This window comes from Ahaetulla prasina, chromosome 2 (assembly GCF_028640845.1).
Source record: "Ahaetulla prasina isolate Xishuangbanna chromosome 2, ASM2864084v1, whole genome shotgun sequence".
Taxonomy (NCBI): Eukaryota; Metazoa; Chordata; class Lepidosauria; order Squamata; family Colubridae; genus Ahaetulla; species Ahaetulla prasina.
The window spans coordinates 271801085-271820504 of record NC_080540.1 but is presented as its reverse complement, the minus strand read 5'-3'; the positions used below and the strand labels follow the sequence as shown (position 1 = coordinate 271820504).

Genomic DNA, 19420 nt, shown 5'->3' with positions numbered 1-19420 from the left:
TCCAATTTTGGTCGCCACAATGTAAAAAAAATGTTAAGACTCTAGAAAGAGTGCAGAGAAGAGCAACAAAGATGATTAGGGGACTGGAGATTAAAATATATGAAGAACGGTTGCAGGAACTGGGTAGGTCTAGTTTAATGAAAAGAAGGACTAGGGGAGACATAATAGCAGTGTTCCAATATCTCAGGGGCTGTCACAAAGAGGAGGGAGTCAAGTATTCTCCAAAGCACCTGAGGGCAGGACAAGAAACAATGGGACAGTTAGAACAATTAATCAGTGGAACAACTTGCCTCTAGAAGTTGTATATGCTCCAAAACTGGAAGTTTTTAAGAAGATGTTGGATAACCATTTGACTGAAGTGGTTTAGGGTTTCCTGCCTAAGCAGGGGGTTAGACTAGAAGACCTCCAAGGTCCCTTCCAACTCTGTTATTCTATTTTATATACCGTTTCACAGTGCTTTACAGCCCTATAAGCAGTTTACAGTATCAGCATATTGCCCCCAACAATCTGGGTCCTCATTTTATCCTACTGGAAGGATGAAAAGCTGAGCCTTGTGAGATTCGAACTGCCAAATTGCAGGCAGCTGGCAGGCAACGGAAGTAGCCTTTAGTCAAACCACCAGGGCCCAGAATGAAGGATGCTTGCAAATAGTCCTCCGAGTTGTGGGGGTTACAGTATCCCCATACATGTGATCACAATTTGGGTGCTTGACAACCAGATTGTAACTATGTCCTACAGTTACATGATTGCCATTTGCAACCTTCGCTTCCAACTTCCAGCAAGCAAAACTAATGGAAAAAATGGCAGGAGGTTGTAAGCGATATTGCTTAGTGAAGAGTTTGGTCCCAATTATTGTCAGTAACTTCACAAAATGGATTATTTACTGGATATGAAAATATCTAGGTCCTCAATCCACTATAAGGAGAACTAATAATAAATCAACTATAATCTCCCTCCCTCCCTCCCTCCCTCCCTTCCTCTCTCTGTCTCACACACAGCAAAAAGTTATTGCAATACGAGAGAATAGCTCTGACTTGAACTGTAGCTCTGGGTTCCGCTTCAGACACAATTCCACTATTTCCAACAGGCAGAAGAATTTCATTTTTAGCTAACATTTGTTTAAATATTTAATCTATACATGGATACATTGAAATAGTTTCTCAATACAAACCATCCTTACTTGGCCTGTGAAACAGCTTCTCAAAGTCTGGTCTCTTTACTTGAACTATAAGACAGGGAATATGTTCTGAACAGCAAATATATTTGATTCAAATAAATGAGATTTCACATTGCAATGGAGAAAGCAAAGCCTAGAACATCAGCAGAGCACTAACATGAACGTATGATGCAAATACAGACTTATGATATTCAAAGATGCATTTATGAACTTTCTATTTGAAAATGTCTGCATAAATGTCCATCTCTTTTTCAGAATATTGGTAACATATATTTCAAAGAGGTGAACACTTTATCACTTTAACTCTGGGTCTAAAAAAATGTCCATACCATCACACTATCTATTCAGTCTGAGAAACAATAGGATGTATCATATTATATTGTAGTCATCCATTAAAAAAAAGGATAGACAACATCCGAGGGATGCTCATTAATGTGACCACTCTAATTTTGTCCTTAGTTCGGCAATCAGCAAGCACTGGGAAGCAGAACTTGCTACGCTAAAGGGCAACAATGCCAAGCTGACAGCAGCTCTCCTTGAGTCCACTGCCAACGTGAAACAATGGAAACAGCAGCTTGCTGCGTATCAAGAGGAAGCAGAACGTCTACATAAACGAGTGAGTTGACACCACTTGAATAGTAAAACTGTGATAGCTACGACTTGAGGAAAGGTGTGGCTAGAATATTATTATAGATGGTTATCCGTTCATCTAACAACTAACAAAATCCATCCATATGAACTTTTATTTGCCCTTCTTGAAATTAAAGACTGTGGAAAGTTCAAGTTCATCCACGTGTTCTGTTTCCATACTGATCCCCATTATTGAAATAAATCAGAGGTGGGTTTCAGCAGGTTCTGACCAGTTCTGGAGAACCGGTAGCGGAAATTTTGAGTAGTTCGGAGAACCGGTAGTAAAAATTCTGACTGGCCCCGTGCCCATCTATTCTCTGTGTCCCGAGTCCCAGCTGGGCTAAATGGGGATTTTACAGTATTCTTTCCCTGGAGTGGGGTAGGAATGGAGATTTTACAATATCCTTTCCCTGCCACGCCCACCAAGCCACACCGACCAAGCCATGCCATGCCCACCAAGCCACACCCACAGAACCGGTAGTAAAAAATGTTGAAACCCACCACTGAAATAAATGCTTGAATAATATAATTATTATGTACTAATTATCCCAGCATTTTAATTGTTTTTATTATGAGCAGTACAGTAAGTATAGTAAATACATGCCTAACTAACAGTTAATCATGTTGTAGGGCAACTAACATGCTGTGTTAGTTGCCCTACAACATGATTAACTGATGACTGGACGAACAAGCCTCTACAAAACCTGGCAGCATAAAGCATACCTTCCAGTTGCAGAGCCAAGCTATGCCTGCTGATGATTGTCTGTGAATGAGTACTCAGTCATACACTCATGAAATTGTGGCACTGGAAGATCCATAAGGATAATTTGTTCCAAGTTCCTGAAGTTGTTTGAAAAGCCAATAAATGATCATCAGTGGTTGGCTATGTTGCCACTTCTTAAAAGTCTCCAAAGATAATAAAATCACAACCTCTGTAAGTAAACTGTTCCACTATTATATAGACCAGTGATGGCTAACCTTTTCTGGACTGAGTGCCCAAAGTGCTTGCCCGAACGCCCCAAATGCATTGTGCACAGGCCCCTGCACATGCAACCTGCTCCCCATGCATGCCTCCCATGTATGTGTGCCCTGCCCCCGTGCATGCACGCATACCCCTGCACATGCATGCTCGTACCCTCCTGCCCCCCGCACATGCACAGCAGAGGCCCAAAGACCAGCTGGCTGGCAGGAGGCGCATGCACACGCACATGCGCGGCAGAGCTGAACTGGGGCGATGGCTCAGACACTCCAGAGAGGGTGCTGTGTGCCACTCTGGCACCCGCGCCATAGGTTCACCATTACAGATACAGATAGACCTGTCAGAGCAAGATTCCTTATAATTAAACAAAATCAAGATAGCTGCAACTTGTGCCTATTACCTCTAGCCCTGGCTTTTGTAGTAATGGAGAAACTTCCCCTTGTTTCTCTTTTATGTTTCTGAAGATGGATATCATGTCTTCCTTGAATCTTCTTTCTCCAGACTGAATCTCCCAAGTTTCTTCAGCCTGTCTTCATAGGGCATGTCCACAAGTATCTGAATCATCTTTGTTGCCCTGGCTCTGTTTCAATTTGTCAGCATCTTTCTGGAAATATGGTGGCTAGAATTGTACACTGTACTCCACATATCATCAGTGTTGAGAAGAATAAGGCTTTCATGTAGCTTTGATAAAGTACTTCTTCTAATGCACTCCATTAACTGCATTAATCCTTCCACTAATAAATTACAAAAATCAACACTTGAGTTCAAACCAAGCTAATCTAGTGTCAAAAATTATCAAAAAGCTTAGTGCTCTTCAAACATAGCAAACCCTTTCAAGTCTCCCCCTAAGCTTTGAAAATGATCCTGTTTATCTATATGGGGGCATGTATTTACTGTGCCTCTACCTGCTGCTTTGGAAAAGAATACCAGGTTGAGGAATTCATTTCCAGTAGATTTTTGAATCCCATAGAATAGCATCTACATAACATATAATTACCCCTGTTAGATGAGTCCTAAGAGGACAGAAGGTTTATGTGGTACCTCCTGATGGTCAATGAAATTTAAAAAGTTTAGTCAAAGCCACCAAACCTTAGTCTGATCCTGCGTTAATTAAATACAGAGTTCTGTGAAAAACAGGATATCTTGGATCAAGTCCTGAAGGTTCTAAATTCCCCCCCCCCTGCCAAAGCAGTCGTAGGCTGCATCAACAGATCACGTCAAATGTTAGTACCCATTTATATTGCCTTGATAAGCCACCCTTGGAATACTGCGGCCAGTTTTGGTCACCACAATACAAAAAAAGATGCCAAGGCTCTAGCAATAGTGCAGAAAAGATCAAGAAAGATAATTAAGGGACTGGAGGCTAAACCATACAATGAACATTTGTGGGAACTGGCAGTGTCTAGTCTAACATAGAGAAGGACTAGGGGTGCCAAGATAGCAGTCATCCAAAATTTGAGGAACTGTCACAGAGATGAGGGAGTTAATCTATGCACCTGAGGGCAAAACAAGCAGTAACTGGTGGAAGCTAAACAAAGTGAGATCCAATCTACAAGTAAGAAGAAATTTCCTCTCAGTGAGAACAATTAATCAGTGGAACAAAGCCTCTAGAAATTGTGGGTGCTCTATCACTGGAGGTTTTTAAGAAGAAATTGGACAGGCATTTGTCTGCAATAGTACAGGTAGTCCTCAAATTATGACCACAACTGAGCCCAAATGAGACATTTGTTAAGAGAATTTTGCACCATTTTATGACCTTTCTTGCATCAGTTGTTAAGTGAATTCCTGCAGTTGATAAGTTAGTAACCCGGTTGTTAAGTGAATCTGGCTTCCCCATTGACTTTGCTTGTCAGAAGGTCGCAAAAGGTGGTCACGTGACCTTGGGATACAGCAACAGTCATAAATATCAACCAGTTGCCAAGCATCTGAATTTTGATCACATGATCATGAGGATGCCGCAACAGTTGTAACTGTGAAAAACGGTCATAAGCCACATTTTTCAGTGCCATTATAACTTTGAACGGTCATTAAAAGAACTATTGTAAGTTATAGTTAGCGTAGTTTAGCTTATGATTGTTAGTTGTTATACCCTGTATTTTGCTCTGGGAAGTCCGGCGGGGGGAGCGGGATTGGGTAAAGGTGAGAGGGAAAGATAAAGTGCTATTTTGTTTTATTGTTCACATTTTCGGGGGGGGGGGGGATTGTAAAATTAACCCAAAAAAAAAAAAAGAACTGTTGTAAGTCTATGACTACCTGTATATGTTCTCCTACTTGAACAGAAGGTCCCTTCCAACTCCTGTTATTCTGTATTCTGTGTGCTGTATCCTTTTGGCTGTAGTGAAATTAACTCATTCTTGCCATTTTCTCCACTAACTGCACATAGTAGTCACTACTTTGCCCTCCAAAGCTACTGTTTTCTATCCTACAGTAAAAAAAAAAAAAAAAGGATGCCTGACCACTGCAACAAGTCATAGTTGCTGGTGTCACTACTATGATTAAAAAATTGAGTGTGGCAAGTTTTATTTAAAACAGAAACAATGGAAATCCAAGCACAGATTACTCATTTAATTGGACACTTAATTTGTCTCTAACAAAGATGGATCTCTTATCCCTAAGGCTTATTTTCTTTAGTGTTTTCTATTGCGTTAAAGTGTAGTGGCTTCCTAAGAATATTTATCGGGAATATTTTCTGTTTACTTGTAAGGAACAGCAAGTAGATCATTTCGATGCCTGGGATTTTTGTCATCTTAATTATGCTGCTATTGTCATTTGGTTTTAGCAGTGGTGAAATGTTTTGTGGGCATGGCTTGGTTGGGGGGGGGGTTATGTGACTGGGTGGGTGTGGCCAACTTTTTATTTTTATTTTTAAAAGCATTTTTTCTACAACCTCTTTGGCCGAAGAAGTTGTAAAAAATGCTTTTAAAAGACTCTGACGATCCCAGCTGAGTTGCCTGATCGTCAGAGGCTTTGGGATTTTTTAAAAAGCATTTTTTTGCCTTTAAAAAAAAAAAGCCTCTGACGAACAGGCAACTCAGCTGAGATCAATTTTTATAACCTCTTCAGCAGAAGTGGTTGTAGAAAAAATGCTTTTAAAAGTCTCTGACGATCCCAACTGAGCCTCGCGATCATCAGAGGCTTTTTTTTTTACTTTTAAAAGCATTTTTTCGGCCAAGGCTGCACAGCTCAGCTGGGCATGGGGGGGGGCAGGGATTTTTGCTAGCGGCTCTCCAAACCACTTGCCACCATCGCTACCAGATTGAGCAATCCAGTCCGAACCAGGAGCATTTCACCCCTGGGTTTTAGATAGCTCTAAGAACCAGGATGAAGAAAGACAAAACAAATAAAAAATTTGTACCTATTCATTTATGTATGCCTAGCAATGGCAAAACTTTTGCACCTCAAATTGGTTAACTTTCAGAATGTATCCAGAATCCATGACTCCCATGGAATAATACAAAATGTCATAAAACATTTCCTGTGGTCAACTCCTGATGTTTGACTGTACTATACAGTTCAACTTGGGCTACTTTCAAGGCAGATGCATCTCTGAATATCTCCCTAAATTTTTAAGAGCATTTCAAGTACATTAGAAGTTCTGCCATTGTTGAAAGCTTTGAGGAATCTGGTAAGAAAATGTATCTGAAATATGACCCAACATGTCATGTGCTGTCTAGTTATTTTGTTATAAATATCACGTATCACAGTAATTTTCCTCCCTCTTTGTCCAATAGTCACTGATGCTTTGATTTAGATATTTCAGAAGGAAGACATTTTTCATATAGACTTCTAATTAACTATTATTATTATTGTATGTATTTTTTTTACAGGTGACTGAGCTGGAATGTGTGAGTAGTCAAGCAAATGCAGTCCAAACTCATAAAACAGAATTAAATCAGACAATACAAGAATTAGAAGCAACACTGAAGAAAAAGGAAGAGGTACTTTGTATATATTTACTGATTCATGTAGCTACTTTAGAAAATGTTTTAAGAATATAATAAGATTAAATGTTTTAGCTTGGTGTGACGAGACTTAATACATGATCTATTGGGTTCAGAATGTAAGGTAAATTTGCATCAAAGGTATGAATCACAGCAGTATGGAGAATGTTCAGCCTGCGTTACTTTTTTTTTAGCCCAGTCCCCTTCCCACCCAACAACAACTATGCTTTAGCCAAAAAAAAAAACCTGAAGAGTTTTTAAGCTATGATATTTCTAAAGCTATTGCTTCACCCATAAACCTAAACAAACGCACAAGCAAATGTCTTTGCATCAGTTAGTTTTAAAAGGCATCCTTTGATATTAACAGAAGCTTCTTAAAATTATCTTGCAAGGTAGGAAGGCAATTATAAGGGGAAATTCTTTTCTATGTGTTTTGTGAGCCATGCCATCCCCACTTCCACCTCCCTAGTCTCCCATGTAGGCATTACACACTCTTGAGTTTAAAGTATTGCAGGGAAGAGAAAGGGAGGGTGGGGGGGGAAGCTTAGGTAAGGTAGATTTGACTTCAAACTCACTCAGAGCTGCAGATATCCCTTAACAGATTTCTGTAGAAGTTTCTTATTCCATTGACTACACTAGTACTGAACCTGAGGCATGAGGTATTAATTCTGTATACAATATCTGAAATTAAGCTTCTTTACAAGTCTACTCAAAAGTATATAGAAATGTTTATCAGTAGTATATATTACTATTATTGCTGCTCCTTATTTTTACTTTGTCAGTTAGGCTTTTCTCTATGTTGGTTTTTGTATTGTTTTGTTTTTATAATATAGTTTTACTTTTTTTAAATAACTTTTTTCAAACTGATTGCATAGTATGCAGAGAATTTCTGCTATTAGCATAAAAATACAGTATCCTTAAAAATCAGAACATTTTTAGACATAAGTTTACAAGTAGAATTATGCCAAATAAAGTAGTGCACTTTAATGAGGAAGAAGAAGATATCTAAAAGATATTTAGATATTTTTTAGATATATAGACCAGGATTGTCAAACTCCCGGCCTATGGGCCGGATACATCACATGCTGCCTATGCCCACTCTCATTTTAGTGAAGGGGAGGAAAGTCCCGATATGTCCCGTGACTCTGCCGTGACGATGAGAGTTTGACACCCTGATATAGACGATACTACAAATATAGCTATAGTTTAATTATACATTAATACATGAGAAAGGGATATGTCTGTGTGTGTGTGTAAGAGAGAGAGAGAGAGAAGGAGGAAGGGAGGGGGAGAGAGAGAGAGAGAGAGAGAGAGAATTAACATTTATTGCATAGACTAGAATGGCTAATTAGAAAACACCCTGCAGTACTATCATTATATGGACATTAGGACTAAAAAAAAGGGACAATTGAATTTGCTCCTGTACTTGAATGGATTTCCAGTCCTACAGCAGGTTATTTCCCCTTGCTGTCCTCCCAACTCTTCCCCTCCTCTGGTGCATCTATTAAACATTCTCTGTATAATCTAGTAACTTTCTGGAACAGTTTTGAGGTCATGCAACAAAATTCAAGGGAGAGATTACTGTAATTCTTCTGGTAACTGCTATCTTATACAAATAAAATAAGATGCAACCCATTAGCTCATATAATATGCTAGATTTTAATTCAGATTGACAAAACACTGTTGAGTTTATATAACTTAACAGAATAACAGAGTTGGAAGGGACCATAGAGGTCTTCTAATCCAACCCCCAGCTCAGGCAGGAAACCCTACACCAGGAGTATATTTCAGTATATTGCGTAAGCCTGATTAGTGTGATGTTCAGATTATTTGTAATTATTGGAAAAGGGTACATGTACCTTTTTTAAAAATTGCTTGAATGGAATTAAGCTTCAGGACTGAATTGGATTCATACAAAAGAGGAGAACAGCAGAAGCTTTTAGTATTGTTTGTTGGAAAGTCTGTTAAACAAGTACAGCTTGCAGGCATTCCTGAGCATGTAATCCTAAACTGTTTGATCAGAGTGCTCTTTTGCTAAATACTTGGCTTTTAGCTAATTCCCAATGCCTTGCACTCCTTCATTAGAACACATCTTCATTTCCAAATGCAATAGAATCAACATATTTTCCTTGGAACTATAGGGGTGTGCAAACAAATTGTAACCCATTTCTTAAATGGCTTTTATATGCTAGTCTTCAATGCCTGAAAAGCTGCTTTATTAGGATTCAAGGTAGTCTCTCTTGAGACTGTGGTATCTGGAATGACCTCTATACTCCGAAGAGGTGCATTGGCAGGAAATTCAAAGAAAAGCTTTGCTGCCTCTAGCAGAGCTTGCTCACTTCCCCAAAGAATAAATAATGAGATGGGATTGCCTTTTTATATCACTCCTGAGGCCTTGGCAGTGTATTATATTTTCTATAGCAGTAATTGACACCGTATGTTTCAAAGACGAGTTCACGACAGAAGTAGCACTGAAATAAAATGTTTTCAGGGAAGTTTCTGCTAGCTACTTAGCTGGAAGGTTTTTATTGCATTTCAGAGTTTTGTGAATGTGAACTTTGATCCTTTTATGAAATCCCATTTAATTTTTCGAAATCTCTTAGTTTATATCTTCAGAAGTCTTTTTTGTCAATGTTCTAACTAGGTGGTAATCATTCATGTTGGATTCCCTGATGATTATTATTCATTTTAAAATTTGCTTAACAATACTGCATTATGGAGAAAGCTCTTTGCTAGGTATTCTGCAGAACACAAAATAAAACACCAGAAAAATCCTTCGGCCATTCCTTTATACTAAGAATATGCCATACCAGTCAACTCAAAGGCTACACTACATTTGCATGCCACATTAAGAATCACAATTCAAAAATTGCTGGGACCAGTATATGAAACTGGGCCGCGGTGTGGCTCAGGCTGTAAGAAGCCTGTTATTAAAACACAACTGCCTGCAATTACTGCAGGTTCTAGTCCCACCAGGTCCAAGGTTGACTCAGCCTTCCATCCTTTATAAGGTAGGTAAAATGAGGACCCAGATTGTTGGGGGAGGCAATAAGTTGACTTTGTAAATATACAAATAGAATGAGACTATTGCCTTACACACTGTAAGCCGCCCTGAGTCTTCAGAGAAGGGCGGGATATAAATGTAAATTTAAAAAAAAAACAACTTTGAATTTTTAAAAGTTAAAGCAATTGCCATAAACCATTTAGTTCATTAAAAGCTTTCCCAACACAAAGATGTTTAAAACAAACAGACAGACAGACAAACAGACAGACAGACAGACATTTTGAGCCTCTGCCTCTCTGGATTATTCTGGAAATAGCGAGAAGGATTCTGGAGGCAATACAGTAATGGGCTAAAATTTTTATGCCACTAATTTAGGCTTTTTTCTATAATTCAGAGTTGTATAATTTGGATTATAGTTTCTCACTTTTGTATCATTAAATTGATTTTGCTCTGCTTTCTAATAACATGAAATTACTTCCTTGTTCTTGTAATGGGCAGAAGTAATAATTTGAAGAACAGGAGGAAGAGTTCTAACCAAGACAATGGTCAGATAAAAGAAATCTGAGTCTAGGGCAGAAATGCAATTTGAGAAAGCATCTCAGATGCCACCCTTCCTAGTTTCCACAAAGATATAGGAAAGTAGGGGAAATATATTCATACTTGCAAGCTTGTTACTTTTTATATATAATAATATAATATAATATAATATAATATAATATAATATAATATAATATAATATAATATAATATAATATAATATAATATAATATAATATAATATAATATAATATAATATAATATAATATAATATAATATAATATAATATAATATAATATAATATAATATAATATAATATAATATAATATAATATAATATAATATAATATAATATAATATAATATAATATAATATAATATAATATAATATAATATAATATAATATAATAAATATAACAACAGAGTTGTTGTACCTTGGAGGCCTTCTAGTCCAACCCCCTGCCCAGGCAGGAAACCCTACACCATCTCAGTCAGATGGTTATCCAACATTTTCTTAAAAATTTCCAGTGTTGGAGCATTCACAACTTCTGCAGGCAAGTCGTTCCACTTATTAATTGTTCTAACTGTCAGGAAATTTCTCCTTAGTTCTAAGTTGCTTCTTTCCTTGATCAGTTTCCACCCATTGCTTCTTGTTCTACCCTCAGGTGCTTTGGAGAACAGCCCGACTCCCTCTTCTTTGTGGCAACCCCTGAGATATTGGAACACAGCTATCATGTCTCCCCTAGTCCTTCTTTTTATTAAACTAGACATACCCAGTTCCTGCAACCGTTCTTCATATGTTTTAGCCTCCAGTCCCCTAATCATCTTTGTTGCTCTTCTCTGCACTCTTTCTAGAGTCTCAACATCTTTTTTACATCGTGGCGACCAAAACTGGATGCAATATTCCAAGTGTGGCCTTACCAAGGCATTACAAAGTGGCACTAACACTTCATGTAATAAAAGCAGTATTAGCATCCATGACTTTGGTTTTCTAATCTGGTATACCTTGGAAAGTTTATATTGTGTCTGTCATTGGCAAAATGCAATGACAATTGAAGATTGACAATTGAATCTTACTAATTCATCCAGCAACACTTTCATCTACTTGTGCAAGTTTTTCACCATTTTTATAAAATGTACAATCATTTCACACAATTTTTACTATCAGCAAATCAACCTTGGTCTTTACTAAATTAATTTTTAGATCTATACACATTGAATCATACAATCTATTTAACATTGCAAATGTTACAAATCGCAAGACGGGAAAGAGGGATGGAAAATTTTTAAGACATAAAATGCTAGTAGAAAAGTAATGAGTGTATGTGATCCAGAAAAATGAAAGTGAGTATGTGTGAGGTGGTACTCCTGTCTGCTTGTAATATGTTGGTGAGAGTAGAGTAAGTCTGAAGAAATATAAAAGTAAAGTGAATGTAATGGAAATGAGCAGATAAAGAATGAATGTCTATTTCATATAGTAAATTCCCATTTTTAAAGAGTATATTGCAATAGTATAATGATTTAGAAAGTAGAAGTCAGGGATCTGTAAATAACACCTTGATGAAGGTATCTTTTCTTTTATGTACACTGAGAGCATATGCACCAAGACAAATTCCCTGTGTATCCAATCACACTTGGCCAATAAAAAATTCTATTCTATTCTATTCTGTTCTGTTCTGTTCTAATGTGGTTGACAGCTAGAAAGCTGATTCTAGGTCTTAATGTTTCAATAACCAGTCCCTCTTTATCCAGCAATCAATATGGTTGAATTGTCCAAGGCTAAAGTTTGTATCTATGTTTTGTTCAGTTTGGGTAATATGCTATTTTATTCTCTTTAGGAAATAGAAAAATTGAGAGAAGAAATTGACAATGCCAGAGAGCTTCAGGCGCAAAGAGACTCTTTAACTCAGAAATTACAAGTAAGTAACAGTGGTGGGAGATCTGTGTATGTCTAATTTAACTATATAGATCACCCTTAGGCTAGTAGAAGATGACAAGTTTTAAAGCCCCACTCACCCATAGACAGCATCTTCATATCTTCAGTCTTGCAGTAGTAGAGCAACAAGGTGCACAACAGAGTCTATTCTTCCATTCGGATATACAAAATTTCCATGTGGGGCCGTTCCTCACCTGCTCTCTTGCTTATTCTGCAAGTTTCCTGTCAAAATGGAACTTAACCTAATGTCTGTCAGGCTTCATATACAGATTCAGCAGTAAATCACAGGAAACTCCCAGAGATGACTAACTAGCTAGAATCTTTCATTGCAGACAAAAAAGATGCCCACTGCAATTTGAAGAAGTCAGAGTGGCAAATGAGTGGGCAGGCTGGCCAGATATATAAAATCTATGCTCCTGAGTTTAAATTCAAGGCTTTTTCTTATGCTTGCAAGTTAATGGATATTTGGCTACTCTCTTGATGACCTGAGAATCAGCCAAACTATTTCCCTCTTACACTGGCAGCATGAATTACTTGCTCTTTAGTAAGGAGGATGAGAAGATAAAGGCAGGGGATGACCAAGAGTATTTGTGAGCATGTGGTGAAGAGAATGGAAGGGTTAACCCCAGGCATCATTTGATGCTGACAAAGAGATGGATTGTTCTCTTTGGTTTCAGCATCTCCATGAAAGAAAAAATAGCAAAACGGTTTTAATCCATGTTTCTCATAAGAACTAAAGGAGGCTTAGTACTCCTTGTGTGAAAAGTTTTATGTAAGCATTTAATAATAGCTGATCTGTTCAGAGGAAAGTAAAGAGATACCAAAGACTTTTTATGCCAAACACAAGTTTATGAAGTCACCATATTATGCCTAATAATAACTCCATGAAATTGAACTTAACTTGAGGGCGATTGACCTTTCATTCATGCTGACTAAAAATTACATGCTTCAGTTTATGGTGAAATGCTGCTGTTATTACTCCAAAACTTACTTTTTCATGGCAGACAACTCAGATATTACAGGAAGCTAACATTAATTTTTACTCATAGCAATTACCCTGTATAACGATACTGTCATATGTTGGAGTTTTGTTTGGAGATTCTTATATATTACATTCCTTAATGATTTGTAGATATAGATTGTTTACATCTCTATGGCTAAAGCTAGATTTTGCCATTTATTCTCACAATTGATATTTTACAATTGCCTGGATGAGCTACTTATGTAATGAGTGAAGAATTTATGCCCAGTTAAGAATAACATGCATATTGCTTAGTCAGATGTTGTAGTTGCTTATTTATTTGACATGAAATAAGTATCAGTTTATTATCTTGAAGAAGTTAATGACAACATTTATAAATATGGGAAGAAAGGTTTTGCAGAACTATACTTGTTTTGAAAATCAGTTAGTGGGGAATGATTAAAATATATATTTGCTAACTTTTTAAAGAATAGGATACACTAAATCTTATTGAGGAAGCAGTTCATACAGATTTAGCATATATTGACTTCTTAATTTTATTAGAAACACTGATAAAGATGGATCCCCTTCAAACTATGTTCTCTATAACATCCATGCTGCTCTATCTCAGCAGATATGCAGATGTATGTCTTGCTCATTAATAGTGACACCATCTTTTAACTATATATGGACTCCTGACACTGGTGTAGGCACTAGGGTTCCCTTCACTTTTGTTGCTACCCAGTTTTGGTGGTAGTATAATTTGTCACTGAAGTTAAGTAGAAATCTTCATAAAAATTATTATTAACCAGGTCACTAAGTACTTAGAATTACATGATCTTCAGAATGGAATCAAATAATTACAAAATTGAATGATTTGTTTATGTGTATTTATGAATCAGATCTGAATAATAAACACATTCAAGCAGATATATACATGTAATCTTCGGTTTTAAAAAAATTTTTTTTGTCACCAATGGTTTAGTTCTAGATCTCTTGGAAGTAACCAGATTGCCATTGCCAGAGGCAAAATATTTACTTATGTTCATAATTTATTGTTTTATATTCTATATTCTGGCAATTGCCCATTCCTTTTTGACGAATGAAGGAGAATATACTTGTCCCAGGATAGTATTGCAGGATCCAATCTGATTTGATCATGGGGACCAGACATTTAGTCTTGCGAGATTTCGGATTCGTGCTGAAGCTTATCTTCAGGAAACTTCTCTCTAGCAGAGTGTGTGCTTTCAGTTATCTTGTGTGTGGTATTCTGTGTATTCTTTCTACTAGAGAGAAGTTCCCTGAAGATGAGCTCCAGTAACAAAGCTAAACATGGTTCTCAGTCCAAAAACAGATGTGATCTTCTACAATTTGCTTACTTGTAGACAGAGAAATACAATATTGTGATAATTACCCTGCAAGGAAAGTTCTGTCCTGGGCCACATTGTAGCATGCTTTATACAATATTTCCATGTAACATTAAGAATAGAATTTAAAAACCAGTATTTTATTTACTTTGCATATTACATTTTTTTTAAGGAAGTGGAAGTTCGAAATAAAGATCTAGAAGGCCAACTATCCGATCTTGAACAGCGTTTGGAGAAAAGTCAGAATGAACAAGAAGTTTTTCGCAATAACTTGAAAACACTTTTAGAAATTCTTGATGGCAAAATTTTTGAACTTACAGAACTACGAGATAATCTGGCCAAGCTAATAGAATGCAGCTAAAGAACACAGGATCTCAGTGCCAAACTTCTTAAAGATGCACTGTCTCTCTTCATACAGGACTTTGTTGGGATCTGCATCAAAGTTGCACAAAATTAGAAAAATGCTCCTTCAGAAGGGCCTGTTTTAAATTTTCAACAATACAGTATTTCAATGTAAAATTTCAGAATTCAGCTTGTAGCTAGTTGAAAAAAAATAATAACTTGAAGTACAAATTACCTCCTTGTATATAATTGGCCATAGATAACTCGAGGGTATTAACAGTAATTGAATGCAATCCTTTTCTAATTATTAGCCAATGAAATAATAAGAAGTGCTTCAAATGACATCCCTCTTAGTGTTCCACACAATGTAGGCGATCAGTTTTATTTTCTTTGTTAAGGCAACTGTATGCTGTGTTTTGTGCAAGAACTTTGTGATGACAGCCCTCTCTTTTGTTGTAATCTGAATAATTTCTCAGGATATTTTGTACTGTTGAAAAAAACAGTACATTACCAATTAATTCTTGCCAGGAGTGAGAGAGAGTTGCATCTTTAATTCAGACCTAATGAATTAATGCTTGTATAGAGTTCTTCCCTTTTTTTATACTGGAAGATACTGTCTTTATTTACAATGTTCACTCTGGTGTTCTATAATATTGTCTAGTGTATGGTTTACTTTTTTCCTATTGGGAATTCATGTATGTAGAAATTATGTATTTCATTTTGTTATGCATTTTGAAGCCTATCTATGAAGACAAGCAAATCCCTGAAAGGTATTTTAAATTTTGCTATGTTCAAATAAGGTTCAGTCTATGCTTATTGAATATCACATGGACTTAACTTTTCTTATCAAAATATGTTTTAGTAATTTATTTAGCAAGAATTCTGAAACTGGAAATATAGTTATTGCTAGGGCATTGACCTTGCTCAGGCAATTAAAGGGGGGGGGGAAGCATTGTATTAACATAGATATTTTTTTTCTGCTGTATGTTCATGAAACACCTTTATTAGAAAAATGTGCCAGGCTATGTTCTGAATTTCAAAAGAAGACCTGAATTCAGTTATCCTCAGTGAACCTCTTTTTAAGTTGTATTCGTAATTTACAAAGATTTTTGCCAAATATGTATTTCTTTATAGATATATTTTTTATTTTAAAAGAAAAAAGAAATGCAAACTGAGGATCAATCTATGTTTCATGAATGGGAATGAGCTAGCCTTGCTGTAGATTGTCTAATATTGCAAAAGATTTTTAAAAATTTAACAAAAAAAAATCAGACAACAATGCACTGACCTTTTTATTTACACCAAATTAATTTGGATGTTAAATATAAAATACAGCTTAAATATAAACTCTGGTTTTTTTTCCACTTAAGGACTGCTATTCAAAACTAGATAATATAAATCGGGTTTTTTATGTGTGTACTGTATGTATATACTGTATAATACAGGCACTCTAATTTGTATTTAAAATGAGATAAATATTTGGCTTAATTTATAAAATGACATTTTCTTTATCTGTAATTTAACAAGTGTCTCCTGAAATATCAGGATTACTGTTAATTAAACACTAAATTATGATGTATTATACTATATGTACTGTACACATCATTTGTTTTGTCCATGTTTTAGAGTATTTTATCATTTATTTTATTTATTATTAGGAAAATATTTGTTCATTGCATTCATAGATAAAAGCTTTCTATGGTGATTTTTTAAAACTTAATAGCTAAGTGTCAATGATGTGTAACCTTATTGGTCAGGACAGTAGTGATTACCTGATTTTAATTTACCTGAAGAAGTTTGCGCCTCATTCTCTTGCTAGATGAGTGTCACTCAGAAACATCTTCAGCAAAGTATAAAATTGGTGTAATTCTGGGATGAATGAAGTAAGTTCTTGCTCGGTATTCTTAATTATGGCAAGTTAGAGCAGAAATTTGATGGCAAAAAATGTAATATTGTTTTTAATAAGATCAAAAATTTTAATACAAGGACATTTACATGTGGGAAAAAAGTTTACAAAGTTATTTCCACTTCAATGCTGTGTATATGTGTTGTACAAGAAAACCTATTTGTATATGTACACACACATATGTATATACAGTATATAAAAAAATTAAATGTGCACATTCAGAATATTTTCCTATTGAAATTAAAATTAAAAATCAGAAATCAATATTTGGGAATTTCTTTTCTCATGTATATTTAGATGCTTGACTTTGGGTTCTTTTGTCTGTAAAATAAAATCCAAGAGGGCTGTACTACTGAATTCCCAAAAGTCATCTAACATGTATATGGGATAAGGTAAATGTAAGTGCACATATAAATTAATTATATTTAAAAACTTTTAATGTTCATTTACATTAGATGGGTGTTAGAAATTATATGTTAACAATTACACTCAGTTGTTCTTAACGAAATGGCTCTCCTGCACTAGCATATATGCCAGAAAATATTTTGATTGTCATAGACTAAGAAAAGTAAACAAAAATTTACATCGAAGAACAATCACATTGTGTATAACTTGTTATATGACAATTATGGAGTCTTGTTAAAAATTCTTTTAAAACCCAACAAAATACAGTTTTTATTTTGAAATACAATTGCTGTTCTGGAGAATGTACTTTATTATTTTTTCTTTCTTGAACTCTTTTTAAGAATTATAAACTGTTCATTGGATGGCAGCATTTACCTTAATTCTTCAGGTGCTACTGGATTTTGAATTAGAGTGTCATGTTGTGAAATTATGACTTTGACATAAAAAGGTTTTATAAGTATATCCCTGTCTGGAAGTTGGTTATTGGGGCCTCTTTCTCATAACTCTACTCCAGAATTTTCCAATAATTTCATTCTTCCATATAGAATTTCTTGATCCCAGGCCACAAAATTCATCAAATAAAACTAATAGGCACTAGTTTCATGATTGAACAATGTGGGCTTATTCAGAATCAAGTGGCTTTTGTTGTCTAATGACCATTTTAATATAAGCAAGTTGGAAGCTAGACAAATAGTGTGTTTGGTCCTGTTTGAAAGACATTCAGATGTAAACTATAGAAAATAATGATCAATAATATGATGGTACCTTTGGGAAGTCACTGCCAATTGCATGAACAGAAGACCTCATTTCACTTACAAAAGAAATTACAATCCAGATCCCACCCAATCATCTGTACTAGAGCAATTTTTTTAGCTTCTTTCACAACAAATAGAGATTCTCCCCCTAAAAAAACTGCTTCCACTTGTAAAATTGTTTTTAAAACTGCTACACAAAACAAATAGAAAATATTTAAATTAGACTGTGGCTAGTTCCACACATTACTTGAAGTGGCTTCTGCAGCTGCCTGCAATTACTGCAAGTTCTAGTCCCACCAGGCCCAAGGTTGACTTAGCCTTCCATCCTTTATAAGGTAGGTAAAATGAGGACCCAGATTGTTGGGGGCAATAAGTTGACTTTGTATATAAATATACAAATAGAATGAAGACTATTGCTAACATAGTGTAAGCCGCCCTGAGTCTTCGGAGAAGGGCGGGATATAAATGCAAATAAAACAAATAAAACAAAACAAAAACAAAGCTGTTTGCATAATCAGCTAGACCTAGTAGGATTATAGATCACTGACCATTTTGCAAGGCCAAGAACATACCATTGTGTGCTCTTATCTGTCACCAGCCCACCAAAAGGCAACACATCTTTAAGTGATGCTGCCCAGTTCACCTACTGTACTTCATTCAACGGAATGCCTACAATGGTAGGCAAATTGCTCCACGCCAACTGCTTACTGGATGCTGATAGAAATTGTCCAGTCACTGGCCTTCCCAGCCATGAAATAATGAGAGAATCAGTTCCTATGATTTTACAAGTTTGTTGGTGGAACACTGGAACAGTGAAATGATGTTTCATAGCAGATGAAATTGAACTGAATTCTGCCACTTCCCTTTATTGGTTATAGAGGCAGGAAAAAGGATAGAAGTGTGGCGTTCGTGGTTTTCATAGGATCGGGAGGGATAAAGAAACAGAATTTATTAGTCAAGATCTACTGTAAATGTAAACAAAATTCAAAGAACAGGCTGTCACTGGGACCAAACTGGAAGAATTGAATCTAGAAAGGTATTTCTTAAGCTGATTTCATTTCCTCTGAGTTTATGTACAGAAGCCAAGAATTTTAAAACTGAAGTGTGAAAAAAGTCCCTTGTTGTTAGCTAATTTGACAGGTTTCAAATTAAATAAAAATAACATTAAATGAATTTCCAACAGATTTGGAACTGAAAAGGGGTATTGGAATATATGAAAAACTGTGATGGTGCAGTGGTTAGAATGCAGAATTGCAAGCAAACTCTGCTCACAGCCAGGAATTTGATCCAGCTCAGCTCAAGGTTGTTTCAGCCTTCCATCCTTCTGAAGTCAGCAAAATGAGGACCCAGATTGTTGGAGGCAACATGCTGACACTGTAAACCGCTCAGAGAGTTCTGTAAAGCATTATGGAGTGATATATAAGTCTAAATGCTGTTGCAAATTACTCCCCCCACACCCCCAGCAATGTGATAACATCTACCCA

General features: G+C 36.1%; 1 protein-coding gene and 1 long non-coding RNA gene across 3 annotated transcripts in view; one reads left to right on the top strand and one right to left on the bottom strand.

Annotated features, from left to right (window-relative positions):
* LOC131191342 (uncharacterized) overlaps positions 1–12710 on the bottom strand; it is a 50314-nt gene extending 37604 nt beyond the window's left edge. The window contains exon 1 of the long non-coding RNA XR_009153472.1: positions 12281–12710. This is a non-coding gene — a long non-coding RNA (uncharacterized LOC131191342). The remainder of the gene's footprint in view (positions 1–12280) is intronic.
* The window catches only part of HOMER1 (homer scaffold protein 1), a 72368-nt gene extending 53072 nt beyond the window's left edge, over positions 1–19296 (top strand). For both annotated transcript variants that reach the window (XM_058169381.1, XM_058169380.1), the window contains exons 6-9: positions 1637–1793; positions 6614–6724; positions 12103–12183; positions 14701–19296. In XM_058169381.1, the coding sequence (XP_058025364.1) occupies positions 1637–1793; positions 6614–6724; positions 12103–12183; positions 14701–14889 (538 nt within the window). In that variant the 3' untranslated portion in view covers positions 14890–19296. The remainder of the gene's footprint in view (positions 1–1636; positions 1794–6613; positions 6725–12102; positions 12184–14700) is intronic.
* Positions 19297–19420: the final 124 nt, after the last annotated feature.